Below are 18,913 nucleotides of genomic sequence, written 5' to 3' on the forward strand. Positions count from 1 at the left end.
AATAAACCATTTGGACAAGCTTGTCTACATTTGTAATTTTGTATGATATGAGAACCAATTTTCAAAAATAAAACCTAGTAAATTTTTTCGATATCGTTTTCAATGAACATGATAGCATCTTTGTCCATAATATAATAACAATTTTTTTTGAGAGATAACATAGTTGGAAAAGCAAGTTTCGACTCGAATGAGTCACACGAGTCGATTAAAAAAAACATAAAACCTAGTTAGAAGTCATAAAGACTCACTCAGGCTTAAGAAATAACTTGCATACTAGGCCTGAGTCAGTCCAAGATTTTATTCACTCGGTGCTTTTTGCCCTAGTCATGTAAAATTCATCGAGTGTAGTTTTATTTATTTATTATTATTATTAGGCCATATATTATCCATAAATCATAAGTTTATTCTACAACGGTTGCAGGCACGATCATATGCCATGCACGGTCGTATACGAAACCTCTCCCCATAAAAATCCTAGAGTTTATGTTAGTTGTCTTCAATATTAGTCCATTTCTATTTTTCTTTGCACTATGAAGCAAGCAATCATAGTCTTAATCCTTCCTTACTTGGTGAAGAAGAGGAAGGAAAATAATAAAAGAAATGACTCGTTCAGATCGGGTTTAACTCATCTGACTCACCAGGTTTTGAAAAAGAAAGGTTGAGTCGAAAAAACTGACTTCCCAATTCTGATAAAGAGAGCAAATAGAACAATTGAGCAAAACTAATAGAGGATTGGCACACGTCGTCTATTACAGATTTACAGGGACTACCAACGTCTACGTTTGGCTCACTAACAAAAGATGGATAAGTTTCAATTTTTTTTTATGGTATCAAACTCGAAATAATTATTCCATCTCAGCTATTTCTCGTGTTCAACTATAAATTAGAAATCGTTTGACACGTGGCAAAACGAATTGAATTAGGAAAGTGATTCTCTTCTTCTCCTTCCACTCCACTGACTCCACAGTCCACACAACTATTATGACAATTAAACTTCTCTCCCAACCTATTTCTTAAATGACGAAATTATCCTCACCTTTCTCATTATATTCCAATTTTGTGCTTTCCGCCGAAAGCCCCAATACAACCTTTTGTCTTTAACTAACGTGTGATTAACAACGTCTCTCCTTGTCTTTTCAAATCAAAGTGCGTTTAAGATGGATGATATACCATACAATACATGTGGAGTGTTACGTGTTAGGGTTACAAGACTTCGACCAATCTCAATATTTGCATTAGGGGTCCTAAAAGTTGGCCTGCACCGGTAGGACTGACCTAAATCGACCAATTGAAGCTCAAGACCGGTTTAATGGATTTTTAAATGTGACGGGTTTAAGCATCGATCGATTAATAATCAGATGTTCTTGATTCAAGATACTGAGGGTCACCTGACTAGACCGATCAAATACTTTGAATTACTGACCTATAATTGACCATTTATAGCCTGATTATCCCTTTAAAATCTAATTAATCCAATTATGGACCGATAGCCAATTGATAGAATAGAAATGTTTTCATGTCTTGGCAGGCTTTTAGGAATCGGTATTGGCTACAGATCGGTCTCTGCCAATATTGATCCTGATCCGAATCAGCCCATATCAGTCTAGATTGGATAGAATCACCCTTGGTTTCAAATTAAAAGAATGGATTTTTTTTTTTTTTTTAGCTTTTTGCCCTTGATCCGCATTGATTCACTGATATGAGATCGCCCTTGGATCAGGATCAGAGACCGCCGATATGAATATGGATTGGGCGATTCCACCAATCTGCAACCGATTCCTAAAACCATGTGCACCTCCAAGGCTTGATTACCTAAATAGGAAGAAAAAATGATTTAAGGCCTTAAATTGGTGGAGACTGATTAAACCCAACCAGCTGACACCCATAATTTGCACCGTTATGATTATGTGGTATTGACCATCAGATTGATCGTGATCTTAGAAGCATGGTCCATGGTTTTAAGTATTTGTGGTGGGGTCCACCAAAGCACACTAGTAATCAAAGTAATTTCCATTTGAGAGCTGATGCAACGTTACAAATTAAGGACACGCTTGTAATTGTACAATAATTGAGTAGTTTCACAATTTTAAAATGGTGGGTGATTGGAACACTTGATGCCATGAGGTCGACCACACAAGAGGCCCTCCACTCCTCCAGAGAAAACCATCGTCTAGGGAATTCATGGTGGGGACCACAGAGACATAAGCTGCGCAACCAACTCATACTGAGAGTTCATCCGTAGGATCTTTTCTCGTCTCGGGATTTTCGAAAGATGAGGAAGAAGTAGAGAATCCTTTTCGTACTATGAGTTGGTGTTTTTCTTTCAATCGCATATGTGGTCGTGCCTTCAGAGACAGACACTAGCCACAATAGCAAATCATATCTGAGGGTGTTTTTGTCATTACACATATAGTAATGGCATAGTAGTTATTTCTGCCGATTATCAGGGGTACTCAATTAATTCTAATCCCTATAAATAAACCGACCCCTCCCCCACCAAGCTGTTCTCTCTCTCTCTCTCGCTCTCTCACAAATTCCTAATCTCATTTCGACCTCTTCTATTCTCTTCTCTTCTCTTTTCTTCCTAGTAATCTGAAACCCAAATCCCACCATCTCCATCTTTTCTCACCGGCGGCGACTTATCAAGAACTTCCGGCCTGAAAATCATCGGATTCGGCCGTGCCGTTGTCTCGATCCGATCTCATCGGTTCCTTGCCCAACGGCCCTGCCGTCTTCCCCTCTTTCTCTCCCTCTCCCTGTTCTTTCGTCTTCCTTGTATTGTATTGGTTGTTTTTCATCTATAACCTTCCTAGGTGGTTCGATTTTACAGTTATAACCTCGGGTCATTAATGACTTTTCACTATAACTGAGAGGGACCACCACAGTTTATATTTCATTTTTCTTGGGCGGTTTTTCTTGGGGTTGGGTTAAAATTGGAGTGGTTTTACGTTTGTGCTGAGGTGGCATGATTTCGACGGAGCGCTCGATTGCAATGTCGAACCACCCTCATCGGGTAGTGACACCCGGGGCGTCACGGAAACGGAAGGAGAGAGATGGTCTTGACACACTCATAGCCGCGACGTCAATTACAACCCCGACTACCAAGATTCCAACTGTTGAGTCTGAACCGGCTCTGGTTCAGCCATGTCCTTCATCATCGAACCGGATTTTAGCCGGGTACATGGCTCACGAGTTCCTGACCCAGGGAACTCTCCTCGGCCAAAAGTGGGACCCAGTTACGGCATCCTCCTCCTCCGCCGTGGAAGCCGACGGCAGCAATGACGAGGAAGGAGAGACGAAGGAGAAGGTTGGAAACGCGAAGGATGTCGAAAATGAAGGGGCGGAGCTTACGGTACCGGCAAAGAAGTCGACGGCGCATCAGGGCTACGCTGCGGTGGCGAACCTTATGAAGGCGGATGGGACCCATATCCCGGGCATTGTAAACCCGACCCAACTCTCGCGGTGGCTACAGATATGAGAGAAAGAGAGGAAAGAAGAATGAGATGGTATGGAAGCACGTGGCGGATTGGCATTGGAGGATTGGTTCCACGTACGAAATTCTCCTCGTTAGTTTCGCGCATGCAGTTGTTGTTGTTGTTGTTGTTGTGAAGTTACTTCTCAGTCTCTCAAGAAGGTGAACAGGTGAGTGACCAAAGAGACGAAGATAGGAACTATCTATCTATCTATCTAACTATCTCCCTTTTTTATTTCCTTTTCTTTTGTTTTTGATTGTTTTTGAGGTGTTGTTGTAGTTTTCGTTTTGTAAAAATTTACGTGGAGGAATTAATCTGGGCAACGCAAGAGTAAGTTGAGATTGCCATGGATAAGTTAGTTAGATCTTTTTTTTTTGGTTTCTTCAAACATTTACGTGAAGACAACCAAAAATTTCTTCTTCTTCTTCTTCTTCTTCTTCTTCTTCTTGTTGATCCCCATTTGGGTTTGGTTTTGATAGTAGTGAGCAGAGCCAAACCAACCAACCAACCAACCTGGTTCAGTGGGTGCGGTCCTGTTGTTTCCAGTTTCCCCCATTATTAATGTAGGTACTGGAATACATAGATTGCGTAGAAGCAACATTTTTTGTATCTAGTACGTATTTAATGCTACAGGTAAGGTAATTAATGGAAGTTTATGTATGAAATTCAAAATTCTGAGAGACAGACCCTAGCCTCAACGTAATTTGTGGAAATTAACTTGTCCTTCACTGGATGAAATGACGAGACTCAGCTCTAATGCTGGTTGCTACCTGCATCTTCTCCCATTATTTCTAGTTTCTTGTTTGATAACTGGTCAGAGAGGACTTCACAAAATTAACAGTGCCAGGGAGGGAAGGAAGGAGGGAAGGAGGAATGCAGATTGCAGACATGAATAATAGAACCCATCTCTCCTTCAATTTCAAGGGAGAAGAAATTGGCTCTTTCCCCTCTTTCATTCTATTGTGACCAGGGTTTCAGTAATCAGTTTTGGTATCGGTATCGGTCTCAGTCTCACCCAATACTAATCTGGATCGGTCTTGTATCGATTCACCGATATGGGATCGATCAGGAATCAGTCTCAGTCTCCACAGCTCCACCAATATCGATACCAATCAACCAATCCGATAACGATTCTTCAAACCATGATTGGGGCAGAGGCAGATGACCTGTCCTCTACAAGGTATAAATGGTAATATAAAAATTTATATATTGCATAACTAAGATTATCTCTTTTCTTTTATGATTGGATTACCTGTATATCCTGTGAATAGGAGGATTGTGACTGGAGGTGCCACCTCACGCAGGCAAGCGCCTCTATTTATCTTTTACCATATCTGAGTCTTGTTGCATGGATATACAGATAGACTCATGCATAGACATGTAGGGTTAGGGTGTTAAACGGTTCGGTTTCAGTTTGATGTAGGGGTGTTAATCGGTCAGCTTGATCCAGGTTTAGACCTTTTTTTGGTTTCTGTGTTGTTTTTATGAAAACTGAAACCGAACCAATAAGGAATTTTCTGTTTTGGCTTGGTTTCGGTTTCAGTGCGATTTGGTTTTGTATCATTTCAATTTATGATAACTGGTTGATAGCGGTTTGGATTTGGCTCGGTATCAAGTTTTTTTAAAACTGGTTGGATTCGGTTTGTGCCTAGCTATTTTCTTCCCTTTCTGTTTTCAACTACATAAATTGTTTCATTAGCCCCACACTTAAAAAGGAAATTAATGGAAGAAGCATTGTTACAAATCAATTTCGCTATTTTCATAACCTCATATTCATTGATTTGTAATAATTCCCCTTACAACCATAAATTTGCTCATTAATATTGAAATCAATTTAATTATTCACAACCTTATACTCATTGATTTTTGTATCGGTTTTATTCGGTTTATTATAGGTTCGATGCGGTGTGATTTGGTTTTCAGCCGATCCCGTCATACCCCTGTCCAAAATAATCCAATAAGGATCAGTTTTATTGGTTCGGGCTAGGTTTTGACACCCTTAATTTGAATAAGATTTATGGGTAAAACAGAAATCAATCACTTTAGTAAACAACTTAAACGGTTTTATTAGGTTTTTTTTACTCTTGTTTTTTTTGTGGTCAAACCACTTCTCTCTTTTCTGATTTTTTTATTGCATCAGATGTAAACCTAAAATTGAATTGGTTATAGTTATGTTTTCTTTTATTAATTGTAAGATTATAGTTGTTTATATGTTTTTATTTTTTATTGTAAAGGTTTTCAATTTCTTTTAATTCTTTAATAGAATTTAATAATTTAACTTACTATGTATATGTTAATCGATTTAAACCATTTAACTAAACGATCTTAATTAATAAACAATTTTACAATTTCAGTGTAAACGACTCGATTCAGTCTCACTAAAATTTTAGTTTGATTTTGGCACCCTTAATATAGAATCCCACTACCCCACTCCTCTTTTGGAAGATAATTAATTAATAACCAAAGTTTCCTCTTAATAGAAAAGCTAGGATAGCAACAATAGAGATATTACAAAGGAAGAAAAGAGCCTTCTTTTGGTACAAGAAAAGGGAGGTGTGAAGTTTCGTTTCTCTATAAAGCTGTTGTCTTTTGTCTTCCTTTTTCCCTCTCTTTTTATTTGTCGTGGAGACTAAGTTAAGAGGGATCTAGCTCCTCTCCAGGGAGCCCAGCGCCTAGGGAGTGCCTAGGGGGCATCCAAGGATTGGGTCATGTCGCACACATCTTGATGTGCACCTACGGATGTGTGCAGCACAGCCCAACGGCTGGATGCACTCTGGGCGTACTGGACTCCCTAGAAAGGAACTCAATCCAATTAAGTGGTGTCAAAGGAGACAGTTCGTTATTAGTTCTAATCCCAAGGAGGCCAATCCTAAAATTGCACTATATAGATGGCCTTAAAACTAAGACCTAGTCTCGTTTAATAATGAAACGATTTGATCCTAGTTTCTTGACAGTTTAGGGCACTTAAATGTAAATGTTTCTTCGTAAATATGATATAACATGATCCTGGTCCATTAATGGTTCTAAGCCCTCAAAGTCTCAAACACTTAAATACAAGTGTGTTTCTTCGACACATAACCCATAGATTTATTTGTAATTACGGTATAACCCTTATAAGTATGTTATAACATTAAGTATTACCTAACCCTAAATAAGTAAATATGCAACTTAAACGGGGAGTAGTTGTTCTGGTTCTAATTCTAGTTCCAATCGGTTTCTTATTGGTCTTTCATTTACGGACCTGTTGGGAAACCCATCCAAGAAACGTCTAGTCCCATCCCATTTACTAATCGATCCAAAATCAACTCCTAAATCATTACATTTAGTAATGAGATGGGTCAGTTTGAAGCTTTAGCGAGTCTGTTCCAAGATGGTTATCAATCTTAATCCTAAATGGACACATTTAGACCAAGTTTCCCTCCACTTGTAGTGAAGAAAGAACCTCTTAATCCATATGATCTGACTCTCCGAGTGGACAAAGAAAAGATATTTTTGACTTTTATATACATGAATAATAGGACTAAGTTTCTCTCCGCCCATAGAGGATGGTTCACCCATCATCCTAGGGTTTTAGTATGTTCTAAAATACCCTCCCATTACCTTTTCCTGCCCTCGCCCGCCCCACTGTGAATAGGATGTGTAGGAAACTCAATCCCAAATATTAAGTGGGAGTTGATAATAACATTCTCAAAGCCCTTTGAAGTTTGAGAAATATAGGTATACATAGGGGTGCCCAAGTTGGGTCCAAAACGGGTAAACTAGCCTGAACCAAATCGAAATAGCCTGGCCCAAATCAAGATGAAGTCTTATTGAGCTGGTTTCGGTTTGGGGGATTATGACCCAAAAAACCAAATTAAAAGAACCCAAAATCGGTTCAAAATCGAAACCAAACCGAGCTACCATGACAAGAAACCCATAACAACACAAAACGCATTAAAAATCATTTTTTTAAAACCAAACCCAAACTAGGCCGAAACCAAAATCGACCCAATAATAAACCGATGTAAATCCAAAACTGAACCGAATTCTAACTTTTTTTATTGGTTTGGTTTTAATTTTATCATTCCCACACCGAAACTGATTCAAACCAACCGATTGACACCCTTGGATATACTATTAGTTTCCATAAAAGAAGAAAAGGTTTATACTTTTCTCTTACAATTATTAAGGTGTCTCATGCGCAGCTGAAGGTCATTCTTTCACTCTTGAGTCTTTGTTGCCGAAGGGTATATATTCTAGAAAGGCCAAAGGGATGCAATGGATCAGATCAGATCAGACCGGAACAAATCAGATCAGTCCAGATTAGATACTCCATCAAAGAGTCAAACCTGTCAATCCGCACGGAGAACGACATTGTCTTTTGAAATCTTTTCATGGGATTCAATTGGTTGGATCAGGATAAGGCCTATCTGCCTTAGGCAGTGAGTGCTCTACAGCTATGGTGCAATCACTTACATATATCTCTCTCTCTTGTCTTTAGCTTAGATGATATTATTCTAATCTGACGGTACATATGGAAGATGATGCCTAAGGCGTTGACCTCTAGCTATGACACTATCAGTTATGATATATCGCTCTCATATTTGAGATAAATCATAGATGTGATTCCAATCTCACAACTTCCATGGAAGATCTGAGATTTACATGTATATATTTATGAAAAAAATAACTCTGTGGCAGAACATACATCTCATGGAGAATCGGTATTGTCTACAGTTCCCTGATCGGTGTGGTTTTCTAGTGCCTCTCATAAGAGGGGAGTGGGACCCACCTAAGGCACCTAATCGAACACTCCACCCGGATGGGATTTACCCTCCTCTTGTGAGAGGCACTAGGAAACCGCACCAATTAGGGGTCCGCATACGATAAAAATTCTCTCATGGACAGTGTAAATGAGATGAATATCTCTCTCATTTGGGGATGGGTACAGAATCTCATTCAAGACCATCCATGTCTTTATTAATTCCAGCAATATTTTATAATCGTATTCAGGTATCAGTTACTTACACGTGCCTATTAGGGGGTCAATAAATTTCTATCAAATTCAATTAAATTGACATTTTCCCTTTTTGAACTTAAAAGGGAAAAATATGTTTGTATTTATTTGTTTTAAATTTAAAAAAAAAAAGGTATTTCTCCTCTCTTATATTTGGGGTAGGCCTCATTCACTCTAGTTAATATTTTTAAAGTTTTTGTTTTATTTTGCCTCATAATTGGGGTTGTTTCATCTTGGAAGCCGATTGACAAGTAACTTGGATTGGTTTGCACAGCAATAGGGTTCCTTTACAATCACAAGGAGAAAGAACTTAAAAAAGTTGTTAATTCTTATATTCTCTATCTCGGTATTTGTGCAGGACCTATTTTGTAGGAGGTAGAGAAAATTATTCATCCATTGGATTTTATAACAACCAGTGGCTACTTGGTTGGCTGAGATTCTTCCTATTGATATGGATTTTTATTTCCCACAATTCCTTGTCCGCCCAGTCCCCAGTTCCTCTAACAAGGGGGGCTGGAATGATCACCCTATCTCTTCTCGAACACTCTACCCGGGTGGAGTCCACCACCCCACTATTAGAGGAACTGGGGAACTGGACCGGGCAAGAACTGGAGGAGATAGTTTTCCCTATTGACATAGTGTACATGTTTGCTCTACTCATGTTATTTGCTAATAAAAAAAATAAAAAAAAACTATGTCACACAGCAAAACAAATGTTTACAAAATATTTTAATTGTTAGTTGCTTTTAGGTTGTATTTGTTTAGCCATAAAACATTTGTATGGTTTTTTTTAGTTCATAATTTTAGAAGAGTTTTTTTGTCTAGGAGCATGGCTCCTGCACCAATTTAAGGGCCAATAGGAACATCGAAAATTATCTCCTCGAGTTGTCTGCTCGGCCCAATTCCCCAATTCCTCTAATAGGGGATGGTGGACCCCATCCGGGTAGAGTATTTGAGCAATGGTAGGGTGGTCATTCCAGTCCCTCCTTGTTAGAGGAACTGGGAAATTGGGCTGGGCAGGGAACTGGAGGTGATAAAGATCCATAGGAATACACGTTGGAGCATCAACAGGGATGTGATTTCTATCTTTCATGGGGGTGGAGCGGTTATTTCACCTCATAGCCATGCTCTGGGATAGTCTTTCTTCCCATATTTTCATTATAAGGATTGAAAAGAGATAAAATGTTTGGGTGAGTGTTCTTTGTGGGGGAGTGCAGGACCGTGCGTACTGGCATCTTGGGGCGGGGCGGTCATTCCCTCCCCCCCCCCCCCCACTATGTCTGGGTATGGCCTGCCCCACCCAAGAACATTTTCTTAAATTGTTTTTATTGCAATGAAATAAATAAAGTGAAAAAAAAAAACATCCATTTCAAAATTCTATATGTTGTTTTCCCAAAATAGGGATGCCATTTTAGTCATTATATACTCTTAGAACCCATGGAGGACTCCACCCCTTTTATACGACTCGATTCATTTCCTCATTCAATCACGTTTAATAAATGTGCTTATTGGTCAAGTAGTACCTCCTAAAAAAATGCCTAATAATAGACAAATTTAATGGAGAAAGTTTTCATATACGGCTGTGTAAGCCATGTATGTGAGAGGATGGGAGTTTCAAGGCATTAATTAATGAGTGGGAGTTTATGATTTTTCCAACTCTTTGTGAGAGGGGACATGACCGTGTATGAAAACTTCCCCCCTATAAATAATACTTAATATGTATTATATATTGTCATTATCAAATGACACCTCTATAGGTGTATTTAAAATAAGCGATTATCGCTTGTCTTATTGTCAAAATTTCTTTAAGTCAATGATAAAAAAAAAATTTAATTAATTTTAAGTTTACTTACCAATATGTCATTGTCAAGAACTTTCATTGTATTGCAGATTTTTTTAATACACGTGTGAAATGATAATATTCTAACCACTTTGAAAGAAGAAGCAGAAATAGTGTGTTATACTAAGAGAGGAAAAAAATTAAGGTTTCAAATTTTTTGACACCTTAAGGCTTTAAATAAGAAAATCCTTTATTTAAATTTCATTAAAATTAAATACACATTTTATTTATTTTTATTAAATTAGTTAGATATTATTGGATTCAAATTTAAAAATTTAGATACTCAAATGAGATATCCATGATATGTCAAAATTGAATTTGCATAGCGTATTTGCCAATTGAATATGAAATGGAATTTTTTCCATTTACATACCTATAGAGGTGGTTAAATCGCTTAGTCTCTTTATTCTCTTTTGATGCGAATAATCCAATATGTACAAACCTGACTATACAAATGAGACTAAGGCAGTATTTGATATGCATTCCAAGTCGATTTCACATTCTCTATACAATAGTGAGACAACAAATCAGCACTCCATGTCTGAGAGATGCCCAATCTTGTAGTACACTTTCCTTCACTAACAATTGCTATAGTACCATTTAGCACATTATCTGACTCTTTGCTCTTTTTGAAGTGTTTTTTGTCAGTCAAAATTGCTCCAAGGGACAGAGATAGATATTTCTCCTTTTGTAGTTTAATATAATTTTTTTTCTATCATTAAAAAAAAAACGTAATCATATACTATTCTGACACTACAAGAAAAAAATAATTTTTTTATTTTTTATTTTTGGCTTCTTTTAAGAATTTTAATCAATGGTTCTTTGTCGGGCTCTTTTGAGAGCCATATGCTATTCTTAAATCTTAATTTCGTATAATGCAAGAATCACTTTCACATTGCTTTCAAAATCAAGGTTAGTAGGTAACCCTTCTAAACTTTAAAGCCCTTATTATCAAAAAGAAAATAAATATATTTAAAGCCTTACAGAGTTACAGTTCCCTTGGTTCCCTGTAACCCAGGCAGTTTTAGAAAACAAAAGATTGGAATGACTTATAACACTGGATATGATAAGAAGAAAATACAGGAAATCTTTGGAAAAGCTATATAAAGGTTTCAACTTTAGATTGAGATAGGTAAAGGCCATAAAAATTTCTTCATTCTTAATTTGGAAAAGGAAAAGATAGCTTTAGTAAAGAATGATTAATTAGCTAGAATTAATAAGTATATTACCCAACATAATTTTGAAATGAGTGTAAGTTAAACAACCCAAAAACCCAGTTTTAATGGAAGGCACTGCTATTATGTTGGATGGATATAGTTGGGGAATAAGACATATATTTCAATTACTTTTTCTTTCTTAAATCTGTTTCCTTTTTTATGTAATCATGATGTCTACTTCCGCCTCTGGCAGTATTTCCGTGCGCCCCACATACAAGGTGGGTGGAATGTACCACCTTACCCCTGTCCGAGCGCCTTGCCCAAGCGGGGGTAAGGCGGTACTTTCCACCCACCTTATGTGTGTGGGAGCACGGAAATACCGGGCAGGTGAAAGTAGAGGAGTCGGATCCTAAAAATGTCGACTCCACTTTCTCCCATGCACTCTTTTCAAGACATTTTTAATATCTTTATTCTAATAGTTATATTCCAACGGCTATATTTGTGAAGTAAGAGAGAGAAGAAGAAGAATTCAAATCCACTTAAACCTCTTGTGGCGAATGAATCCCACATTTGAGTTGAGTGAGTACTCATTTTAGTTTGAGGCCCTCTTGTGGTTGAGTGAATCCTCAAGCGATCCCAAACTTAAGTGGTCCTCTCTGACCCTTGTTATCTTGTACTTGATTTTTTATTTTAACAATAAAATCCTTCCATATATTTTTAAACTACATCACTTTCGATCCAATCCATCCTGAGGGAGAAAATGATGATGAAAAAGATTGGTTTTGCTGTGCTAGAAGAGCATGGATGAGGTGAAAAGATTCAAGACTGTACAATATCGAGACTGAAACATTGACCATGATCCTGTCCAGGTAATTTTGTTGCCTCAAACTCAAACTTGAGGCACTTCCCCTGCTTGTTTGGGTTTGAAGCATGGAAAATGATGTGGATTTTTACCGAGCAGAATGTGAAACAAACTTATCATCCATGGTGATTTCCAGGGAATACTGACCAGATTTCAATGCCACATCTAACACTAAGCACATTTTACCCCAACCAGTGGTGATGATTGCAGTGTGAAATCCATTCTCATCTAAGCAGGAGAGATATTGCGAGTTTTATCGGTTGAGGGGAGGGGGGGTTGGATCTGTATGATGGCTGCTACGATACCGAATTAGGTATGCAGAAAGTTTCATCTACATTGAGAACCAATGTTTCATTGGAGGATGCCATTTTTGAGAGAAGGATAGACATTGAGGCTGCAGGAACTTGAACCCTGTGGAGATTGCACTTAAGGTGGTGAATAAAGGGAATGATTTGCTGTCTATACTTCCTTGTCACAGAATCCAGACCTTAAAATATAAGGTTTCTTCAAAAGTACCAATCACTAAAAAACACAGATTGGCTTTACCAAAAAGAACCACAGATGGATAGGAAACCTTTCTTTCATGGGATAGTAATTAAACCAATTTTGTATTACACTTAACAATTAAGGTCCCAAAGCTCAGAAAGGGGGAAAATGCAAAATGAATCTCAAGTCCGCATGCCAAACGCCAACCTCCAACCCCACCTCCCCAAACATTTAAAAATTTCCAAGCTGAAATGAGCTTCCTCTTTATTCCTTCTTAGTGGCACCGGATCGTGCTTTTAGATTCAGAAATACAGCCCTATGTTTCCAGGGGAAAAAAGTAAGGTCAGTATCTGTTCAGATAAATACAGCACCAATGCAGCACCAATGAACAGTGAACACAGCAACATTACAAAAGAGAAGAAAAGGAATGAGAATGCAATTACATATTTAGAGCCCCAAACCACACTACAGGTGTTGAGAATGGATTCAACTACTTTAGTTTCAACCCCCAGTAAGAGAAATTTAACAAAGCTGCATGTCATTTTAAAGTAAATTTCTTTGGGAATTGACAACAATACTTTCTGGCACCAAACCATCTACCTTCAAAATTAAGTCTTTATAATTGTAATTTGTAAACAAGTTACTCAAAAAGGTGGGGTAGGACTGGAACATATTCAACATGCCTATGATGAAAGAATCCTCTCTCATACACCCCCTTTAAAAATTTACTTATCCTCTTCCTTCTTTATAAGGGGTGGGGGGTTATTTAAATTAATGTATTATCATATATTCTCAGGAACTCAGACCAAGCATTTCTATTTCCCTCCACCTTATAGACTAAACTCTTCTCAAACTTTAGCTACCACAGCAACAATCCAATGCTTCTTCTCTGCTTTCTTCATGTCTTAATCCTAGAGATCTAAATCTATTAGATGGCATTAAGTTTGCATGATGTGTAAAATTTAGTGGTGATAAAAATGGTAAGGTAAACTGTATCAACACTAATTTAATATTTTTTAATCTGTGATAATAAGAACAGCAGTCAGTTGCACATCAATGTTGAGTCGTTCTCTTTTGGAAGGAAACAGAGTAACCATTTTTTTTAAAAATAGAAAGAAAGAAAGAAAAGTAGGTCTGACATCTATTTTGAGTACTGCTACAATGCAATGTTGTGCACAATCTGTCTTGAACTATTTCTAATGATTTTGTATTTCTTATTTCTACTGGATGAGATGGAAGGGATAACTAATAAGTCACAGCTTACAAGGAGAATAAAGCCGAGATATTTGATTACAATATTATTTAATATTAATTAATTAAAACTTTTCCATACAAATGATCATTGCTCCTAATTAGAATGGGGCAACTGGTCCACATTTGCCGGCGAGACCTTGATTCTTCTCTCCCCTCTGGGATAGAGCAATTGGATAGCTGGTAGCTCTCAACAGCAGGGTAACTACAACTATATCAGCTAAAATGTAGATTTGGAGGTCATTCGTACTAGAGAATAGATAGCCAGCAATCCTTCAGTAGCTCCGTTATGAGTATTTCTCTCTCAAAATTATCCAATCTAGTGTGTTCCAATGTATATTATCCTGCTTACATAGGCTGTGACATTGCCCTAATGAAGAATTTTACTTTTCTTTTCTTGGTTCTTCTATATATATATATATATATATATATATATATATATAGGGATAAAGAACACTAACCGGTCACGTGGTTAGTGACTTGCGTGGTTCCTGCACCTAGACACAAACCAATGCCTTTGTGCGTGAAAAGACCGTTCAGCCCCCAGTGAAATCGAAAATCGCATCCAAACCAATGCTTCTGTGCATATTCCCAGTGGCTACCGCACAGGTGCAGGGGCTACATAACCAGTTAGCGTTCTCTTGCCTATATATATATATATATATAATTACAGGAAAAAGATTGCTATGCTGCCCTTGTACAGATTCCTTTATACCCTTCTCAAACAAAAATAGTAGGGCCCACACTGACACTCTCTCCTATTCTGCCCATGTGGGCCTCATATGGACCCCATATGAATGCTACCATTTCTAAACCTTCATTGGTATAGCATGCAGATTCTTCTTACAGTCCTTGTAGGAAACCCTCCCCATATATATATATAGGTTGAAGTCTCCCAGACATTTTTGGACGCATATAAGATTTCTGTGATTCTTAATTAGATGGAATGCATGGGTTATACAACATAGATAGTACAATAGAAACAATTGAAGAGTGGAAGAGACCCAAACAAAAGAGCTGAAAAGTACCAGCATGAGGCAACAAAGCTCTGGAACAGAACACGCAACTGCAATGGCATATACTGATAGTTCACCCAAGATACAACAGGCCAAAACTGCAAAGTATAGCATGATGCTTCAGTATCTTTATGCCATTCATGAATATTTTATCCTTCTGAAAATTTAGTTCAAAATTTGTTACCCTGTATGCTGTTAATTGAACGGTAGGCCAATCCTTTTTGATCTTGTTCCTGACCAAATTCCATGCCCTTCCTACATGATGAAACGATGTTGATATTAGCATCTATAACTTCAAAATGGAAAAATCGATGATACAAATACTTGTAAAAAAATATTTAAACAGAAGTTTGGTCTTAGATTTACTGCATAAAAACAAGCAATGTTTTCTTGACAAAATTAAACCAAGGTCGGCGTCAACAACAAATAACAGGAAGTCCATACATAATCTACAACTTTTTAGAGTTCTACCATATGTTAGTCGGTTTGAATTGGAGTATAATCAAATAACCATAGTTCAACCTCGCAGGAAACCTATTTGTTGCTTGTATCAGAAAGAAATTGGGGGTACATAAACAACATTCTCCTGGAAAAATATTGATTTTCTCCATTTCCAAATATTAAAACCCAGACATGAAAAGCCTTCCCAAAAGAATCTTACCATAAAATAACCATCCAAATTCATATACTTTTACTAGCTTACAAATTAGCTCCGTAGCCGGTATGTAATCACAAGAAGTTAAGAAAGTTCACAGACCTGATATTTCTCCAAAGACATCCAAGCTTAGAGTTTGATTTAGAAGGGCTAGAGAACCTAGACATTACTTCCACGTGGAAAAGGGTAGCTGGTTTATAAGGGCTTCCAATAACAGGGATGGGAAGCCAGGAACTCTAGATTGCCAAACTCAATCATAGACCCATGACTAGCACAATGCCCAGTACCTGGTATGAGCTTTTGCTTGCTTTTAGTGAACATTTGAAGCCCAAGAGCAGCCAAAACCTCATGACATTGAAAATGTGTTGCAAAATAAAAACTCACAATAAGATACAAAGAGAAACATATATGGTGAGGCTATAAGAATCGTAATAAAGTGTTACAAAGAAAGCTGGCCATAATAGGGTGGCAGGGAGAGAGAATTTGATGCAGGACAGATGTACCATGGTTTCACACATGCCCTATCAATTACAAGAGGAAAGGAGGAACTTAAAAGTTGAAATTCCATAATCTGTCATATTGTTTACCAGGGTAACAGTGCATAATCATTTCAAAACAACAGAAAGCCAAATTAGTAGAATAAACCAGCATTATGGCAAATGAGTAGAACATATTCCAGAGAAGTTCGTACTTCTTCATATCCTTCTCTAAGAAAATTCACCTGTACCGTAGGTATTACTCCCGTCAAAGGAAGCATCACCAACATGATAATAATAAGTACCTTTTTTCATTTTATTTTATTTTTTCTTTTTTGGGGTGGGGGGGTGTTGGGGGAGAGAGTGGAAACACATTGTCCAAACCCAAGCACAAGTTTGTGCTCCCAACCAGTTAAAATGTCAATGGTAAGATGCAAAAAGTACCCTTTTTTTTTGGGTGGGGGGGGGGGGGTGAGGGTGGGTGGTAGGAGGGGGTGTGCACAAGCAGAAAAATTGTGTCCAAATCAGTGTGTTCTCCCAACCAACTATTTGGGAGAACACAAGCAGAAAAATTGAGGGGATGGGTGGTAGGAGGGGTGTGCACACGCAGAAAAATTGTGTCCAAATCAGTGTGTTCTCCCAACCAACTATTGGGCTTTGCATTTCAGTTTGTCCGTTCCTAAATCTTCTATTAACGCAAAAAAAACATACAAATGCCATATTATGGATCTTATCTTTTATCCACTTCATATACAGCTTCCAAACGGCATTTCAGTTTCACATTGCCTAAGATTGTACTTGTTCATTCTCTTTGAGCTCAAAATGACCCATAAGCCCAACCAACTATTTGGCTTTGCATTTGTTGACCATGTATTTAATGACAGAACAACTGTATGAAAATTAGCCTGTCAAGCAGTATCTCAAAGGTGCTTGGGGGAAGAATAGAGCTCAAAATGACCCATAAGTAATATGCCTTGAAAAAGATAATTTCAGGAGAAAAATCAAACGAACTATGGAATATAATAAGGCCATCCTCTGATGTTACAAAAAGGAGAATGATCTATAGATAAGATTGTCCAACTGGGAAGGCACCTTTGTAACAACAATGGCGGCCTTAAATCATGAAATTAAAATAGGTTGCAAATAAAGGAATACTCTGGATGGATCACTCCAATATAAGGCATGGAAATTCACTAAGGGTATTCTTATAACTGAACAACATGGGTAAGAAATTCTTCCACTACTCCATGATTGCAGACAAAAGGAATTTAAATAAATATTATCCTTAAGAACAGAAAATGAAATGAAATGAAAAGCAGTTGATCCGAAAGATCACAAAAGCAAATACCTTCAACCACCAGACCATAATACGCCATGAAAAGAAAGTTGTTCCAAGGGGAAATAGTAACCTGTTCCAGCAGCACCTAAAGGAGGAAAACTTTGCATAAATCCCCAACCAAATAACCCAATATGAATTGGGAAAAGCTAAATTCAAACAACACAAGCAACTTCTCACCTTCTGAGCAGTAGTTTTGTTGCCTTTCTGTCCTTTGAAAATTTTTTCCATTAGCTTATGGAAGAAGTGCCCAAGTGGGCCGGCGTATACAAGGCCATAAAGCTGAGAAGCAATAGCAAGTTAAACAGGTAAAAATGGTAACAGAAAGCAGATCTATGCAGTGTTGGAGTTCAACACACCATTTGGGTCCAGCGCAATCTGGAACCCAAAAAAGAGAAGAAACAAATATATAAAATCAACTAAGATAGAGATAATACCCATAAAAAAACAAAGTAAAAAAACATCAAATCCGTCCTCAAGTTCTACAATTTTAACATCGATAAGTAGGATGAAAGTAGATGAGCTCACCATAATAAGAAGCAGTCTTCTCAATTGGAGCTTTTTGGCCCCAGAAATCTTTTGAGCTATAGCATCACTGCAACCAGCTAAACACCCCGATGTCAACGCCTAAGAACCCACAAAGAAAAAAGGGGTAAAATGAGTATGAAATAAAAACAAAAACAGAAAAAAAAAAAAAAAAAAAAGGAAGAACCAACCATAAGAGATCAAACCCAAAAATTCAATCTCTCTGAAATCAAGAAGCAGAGGCTTACATATAGAACATACCTTAGTCGTTAGAGGATTGGATTGAAGCTGCAAGAGATATCTTCCCCAAGCTACTTTGACAATCTCAGACATGGCAGGCAAGAACAGGAAAAGTAATCCCTCAAAATCTCCCTCTCTTGGGATTTTTTTCTGATTGATGAGGGTTGATTATGATATAGTGTGATATTTTGTTTCCATGTGTAACTGATGTCAGCAGAGAGGTTTGACCATTTGATCCTCTGTAGGAATCAAATGTTGGAAAGAAAGACAAGTTGAGTAGGTGGTGGAGAAAGAGTCCAAAGACGACTCTCTCTCTCCCTTCCTCTCTTGGAAAGATCCATGACTGAGAGAGAAAGAGATGAAGAGAGAGAGGAGGGTGTAGGAAAATGATGTTGGTTTCATGGAAAGTTGTTGATAATAAAGACTCCAGGTAGGTGGTTTTCATCTTCCGCTTTCATGGGTGGGTTGGTGGTGGTGGTGTTGGGGGCCCGGCCCATGGGCCCAATAATCTTTTAGGTATTATTATTCCCTTTTTTTTTTAAATGAAACAAAGTCACTTTTTTTTTTAATGAATTTTCCTTCTCATTAAAAAAAAAAATT

The 18,913-nt window shown here is 37.7% G+C and overlaps 2 protein-coding genes across 3 annotated transcripts in view; one reads left to right on the forward strand and one right to left on the reverse strand.

Moving 5' to 3' along the window:
- Positions 1–18,517, reverse strand: part of LOC122644243 (peroxisomal membrane protein PMP22-like) — a 28,003-nt gene extending 9,486 nt beyond the window's left edge. Inside the window, exons 1-7 of one of the 2 annotated variants that reach the window (XM_043837877.1) lie at positions 18,335–18,517; positions 18,077–18,175; positions 17,729–17,830; positions 17,561–17,636; positions 15,266–15,336; positions 15,094–15,179; positions 13,078–13,130 (exon numbers count right to left, since the gene is read on the reverse strand). In XM_043837877.1, coding sequence (XP_043693812.1) covers positions 13,079–13,130; positions 15,094–15,179; positions 15,266–15,336; positions 17,561–17,636; positions 17,729–17,830; positions 18,077–18,175; positions 18,335–18,406 — 558 coding nt within the window. In that variant the 5' untranslated portion in view covers positions 18,407–18,517 and the 3' untranslated portion in view covers position 13,078. Of the gene's footprint in view, positions 1–12,875; positions 13,131–15,093; positions 15,180–15,265; positions 15,337–17,560; positions 17,637–17,728; positions 17,831–18,076; positions 18,176–18,334 lie in introns of those variants that run through there. The other variant, XM_043837876.1, reaches the window with a different exon arrangement.
- Positions 2,571–3,542, forward strand: LOC122644244. The gene has a single exon (XM_043837878.1). It carries the CDS (start codon positions 2,966–2,968, stop codon positions 3,476–3,478), a length of 513 nt encoding a protein of 170 aa, XP_043693813.1. The 5' UTR covers positions 2,571–2,965; the 3' UTR covers positions 3,479–3,542.
- Positions 18,518–18,913: the final 396 nt, after the last annotated feature.

The sequence above is a fragment of the Telopea speciosissima genome, chromosome 10 (genome assembly GCF_018873765.1).
Source record: "Telopea speciosissima isolate NSW1024214 ecotype Mountain lineage chromosome 10, Tspe_v1, whole genome shotgun sequence".
Taxonomy (NCBI): domain Eukaryota; kingdom Viridiplantae; phylum Streptophyta; class Magnoliopsida; order Proteales; family Proteaceae; genus Telopea; species Telopea speciosissima.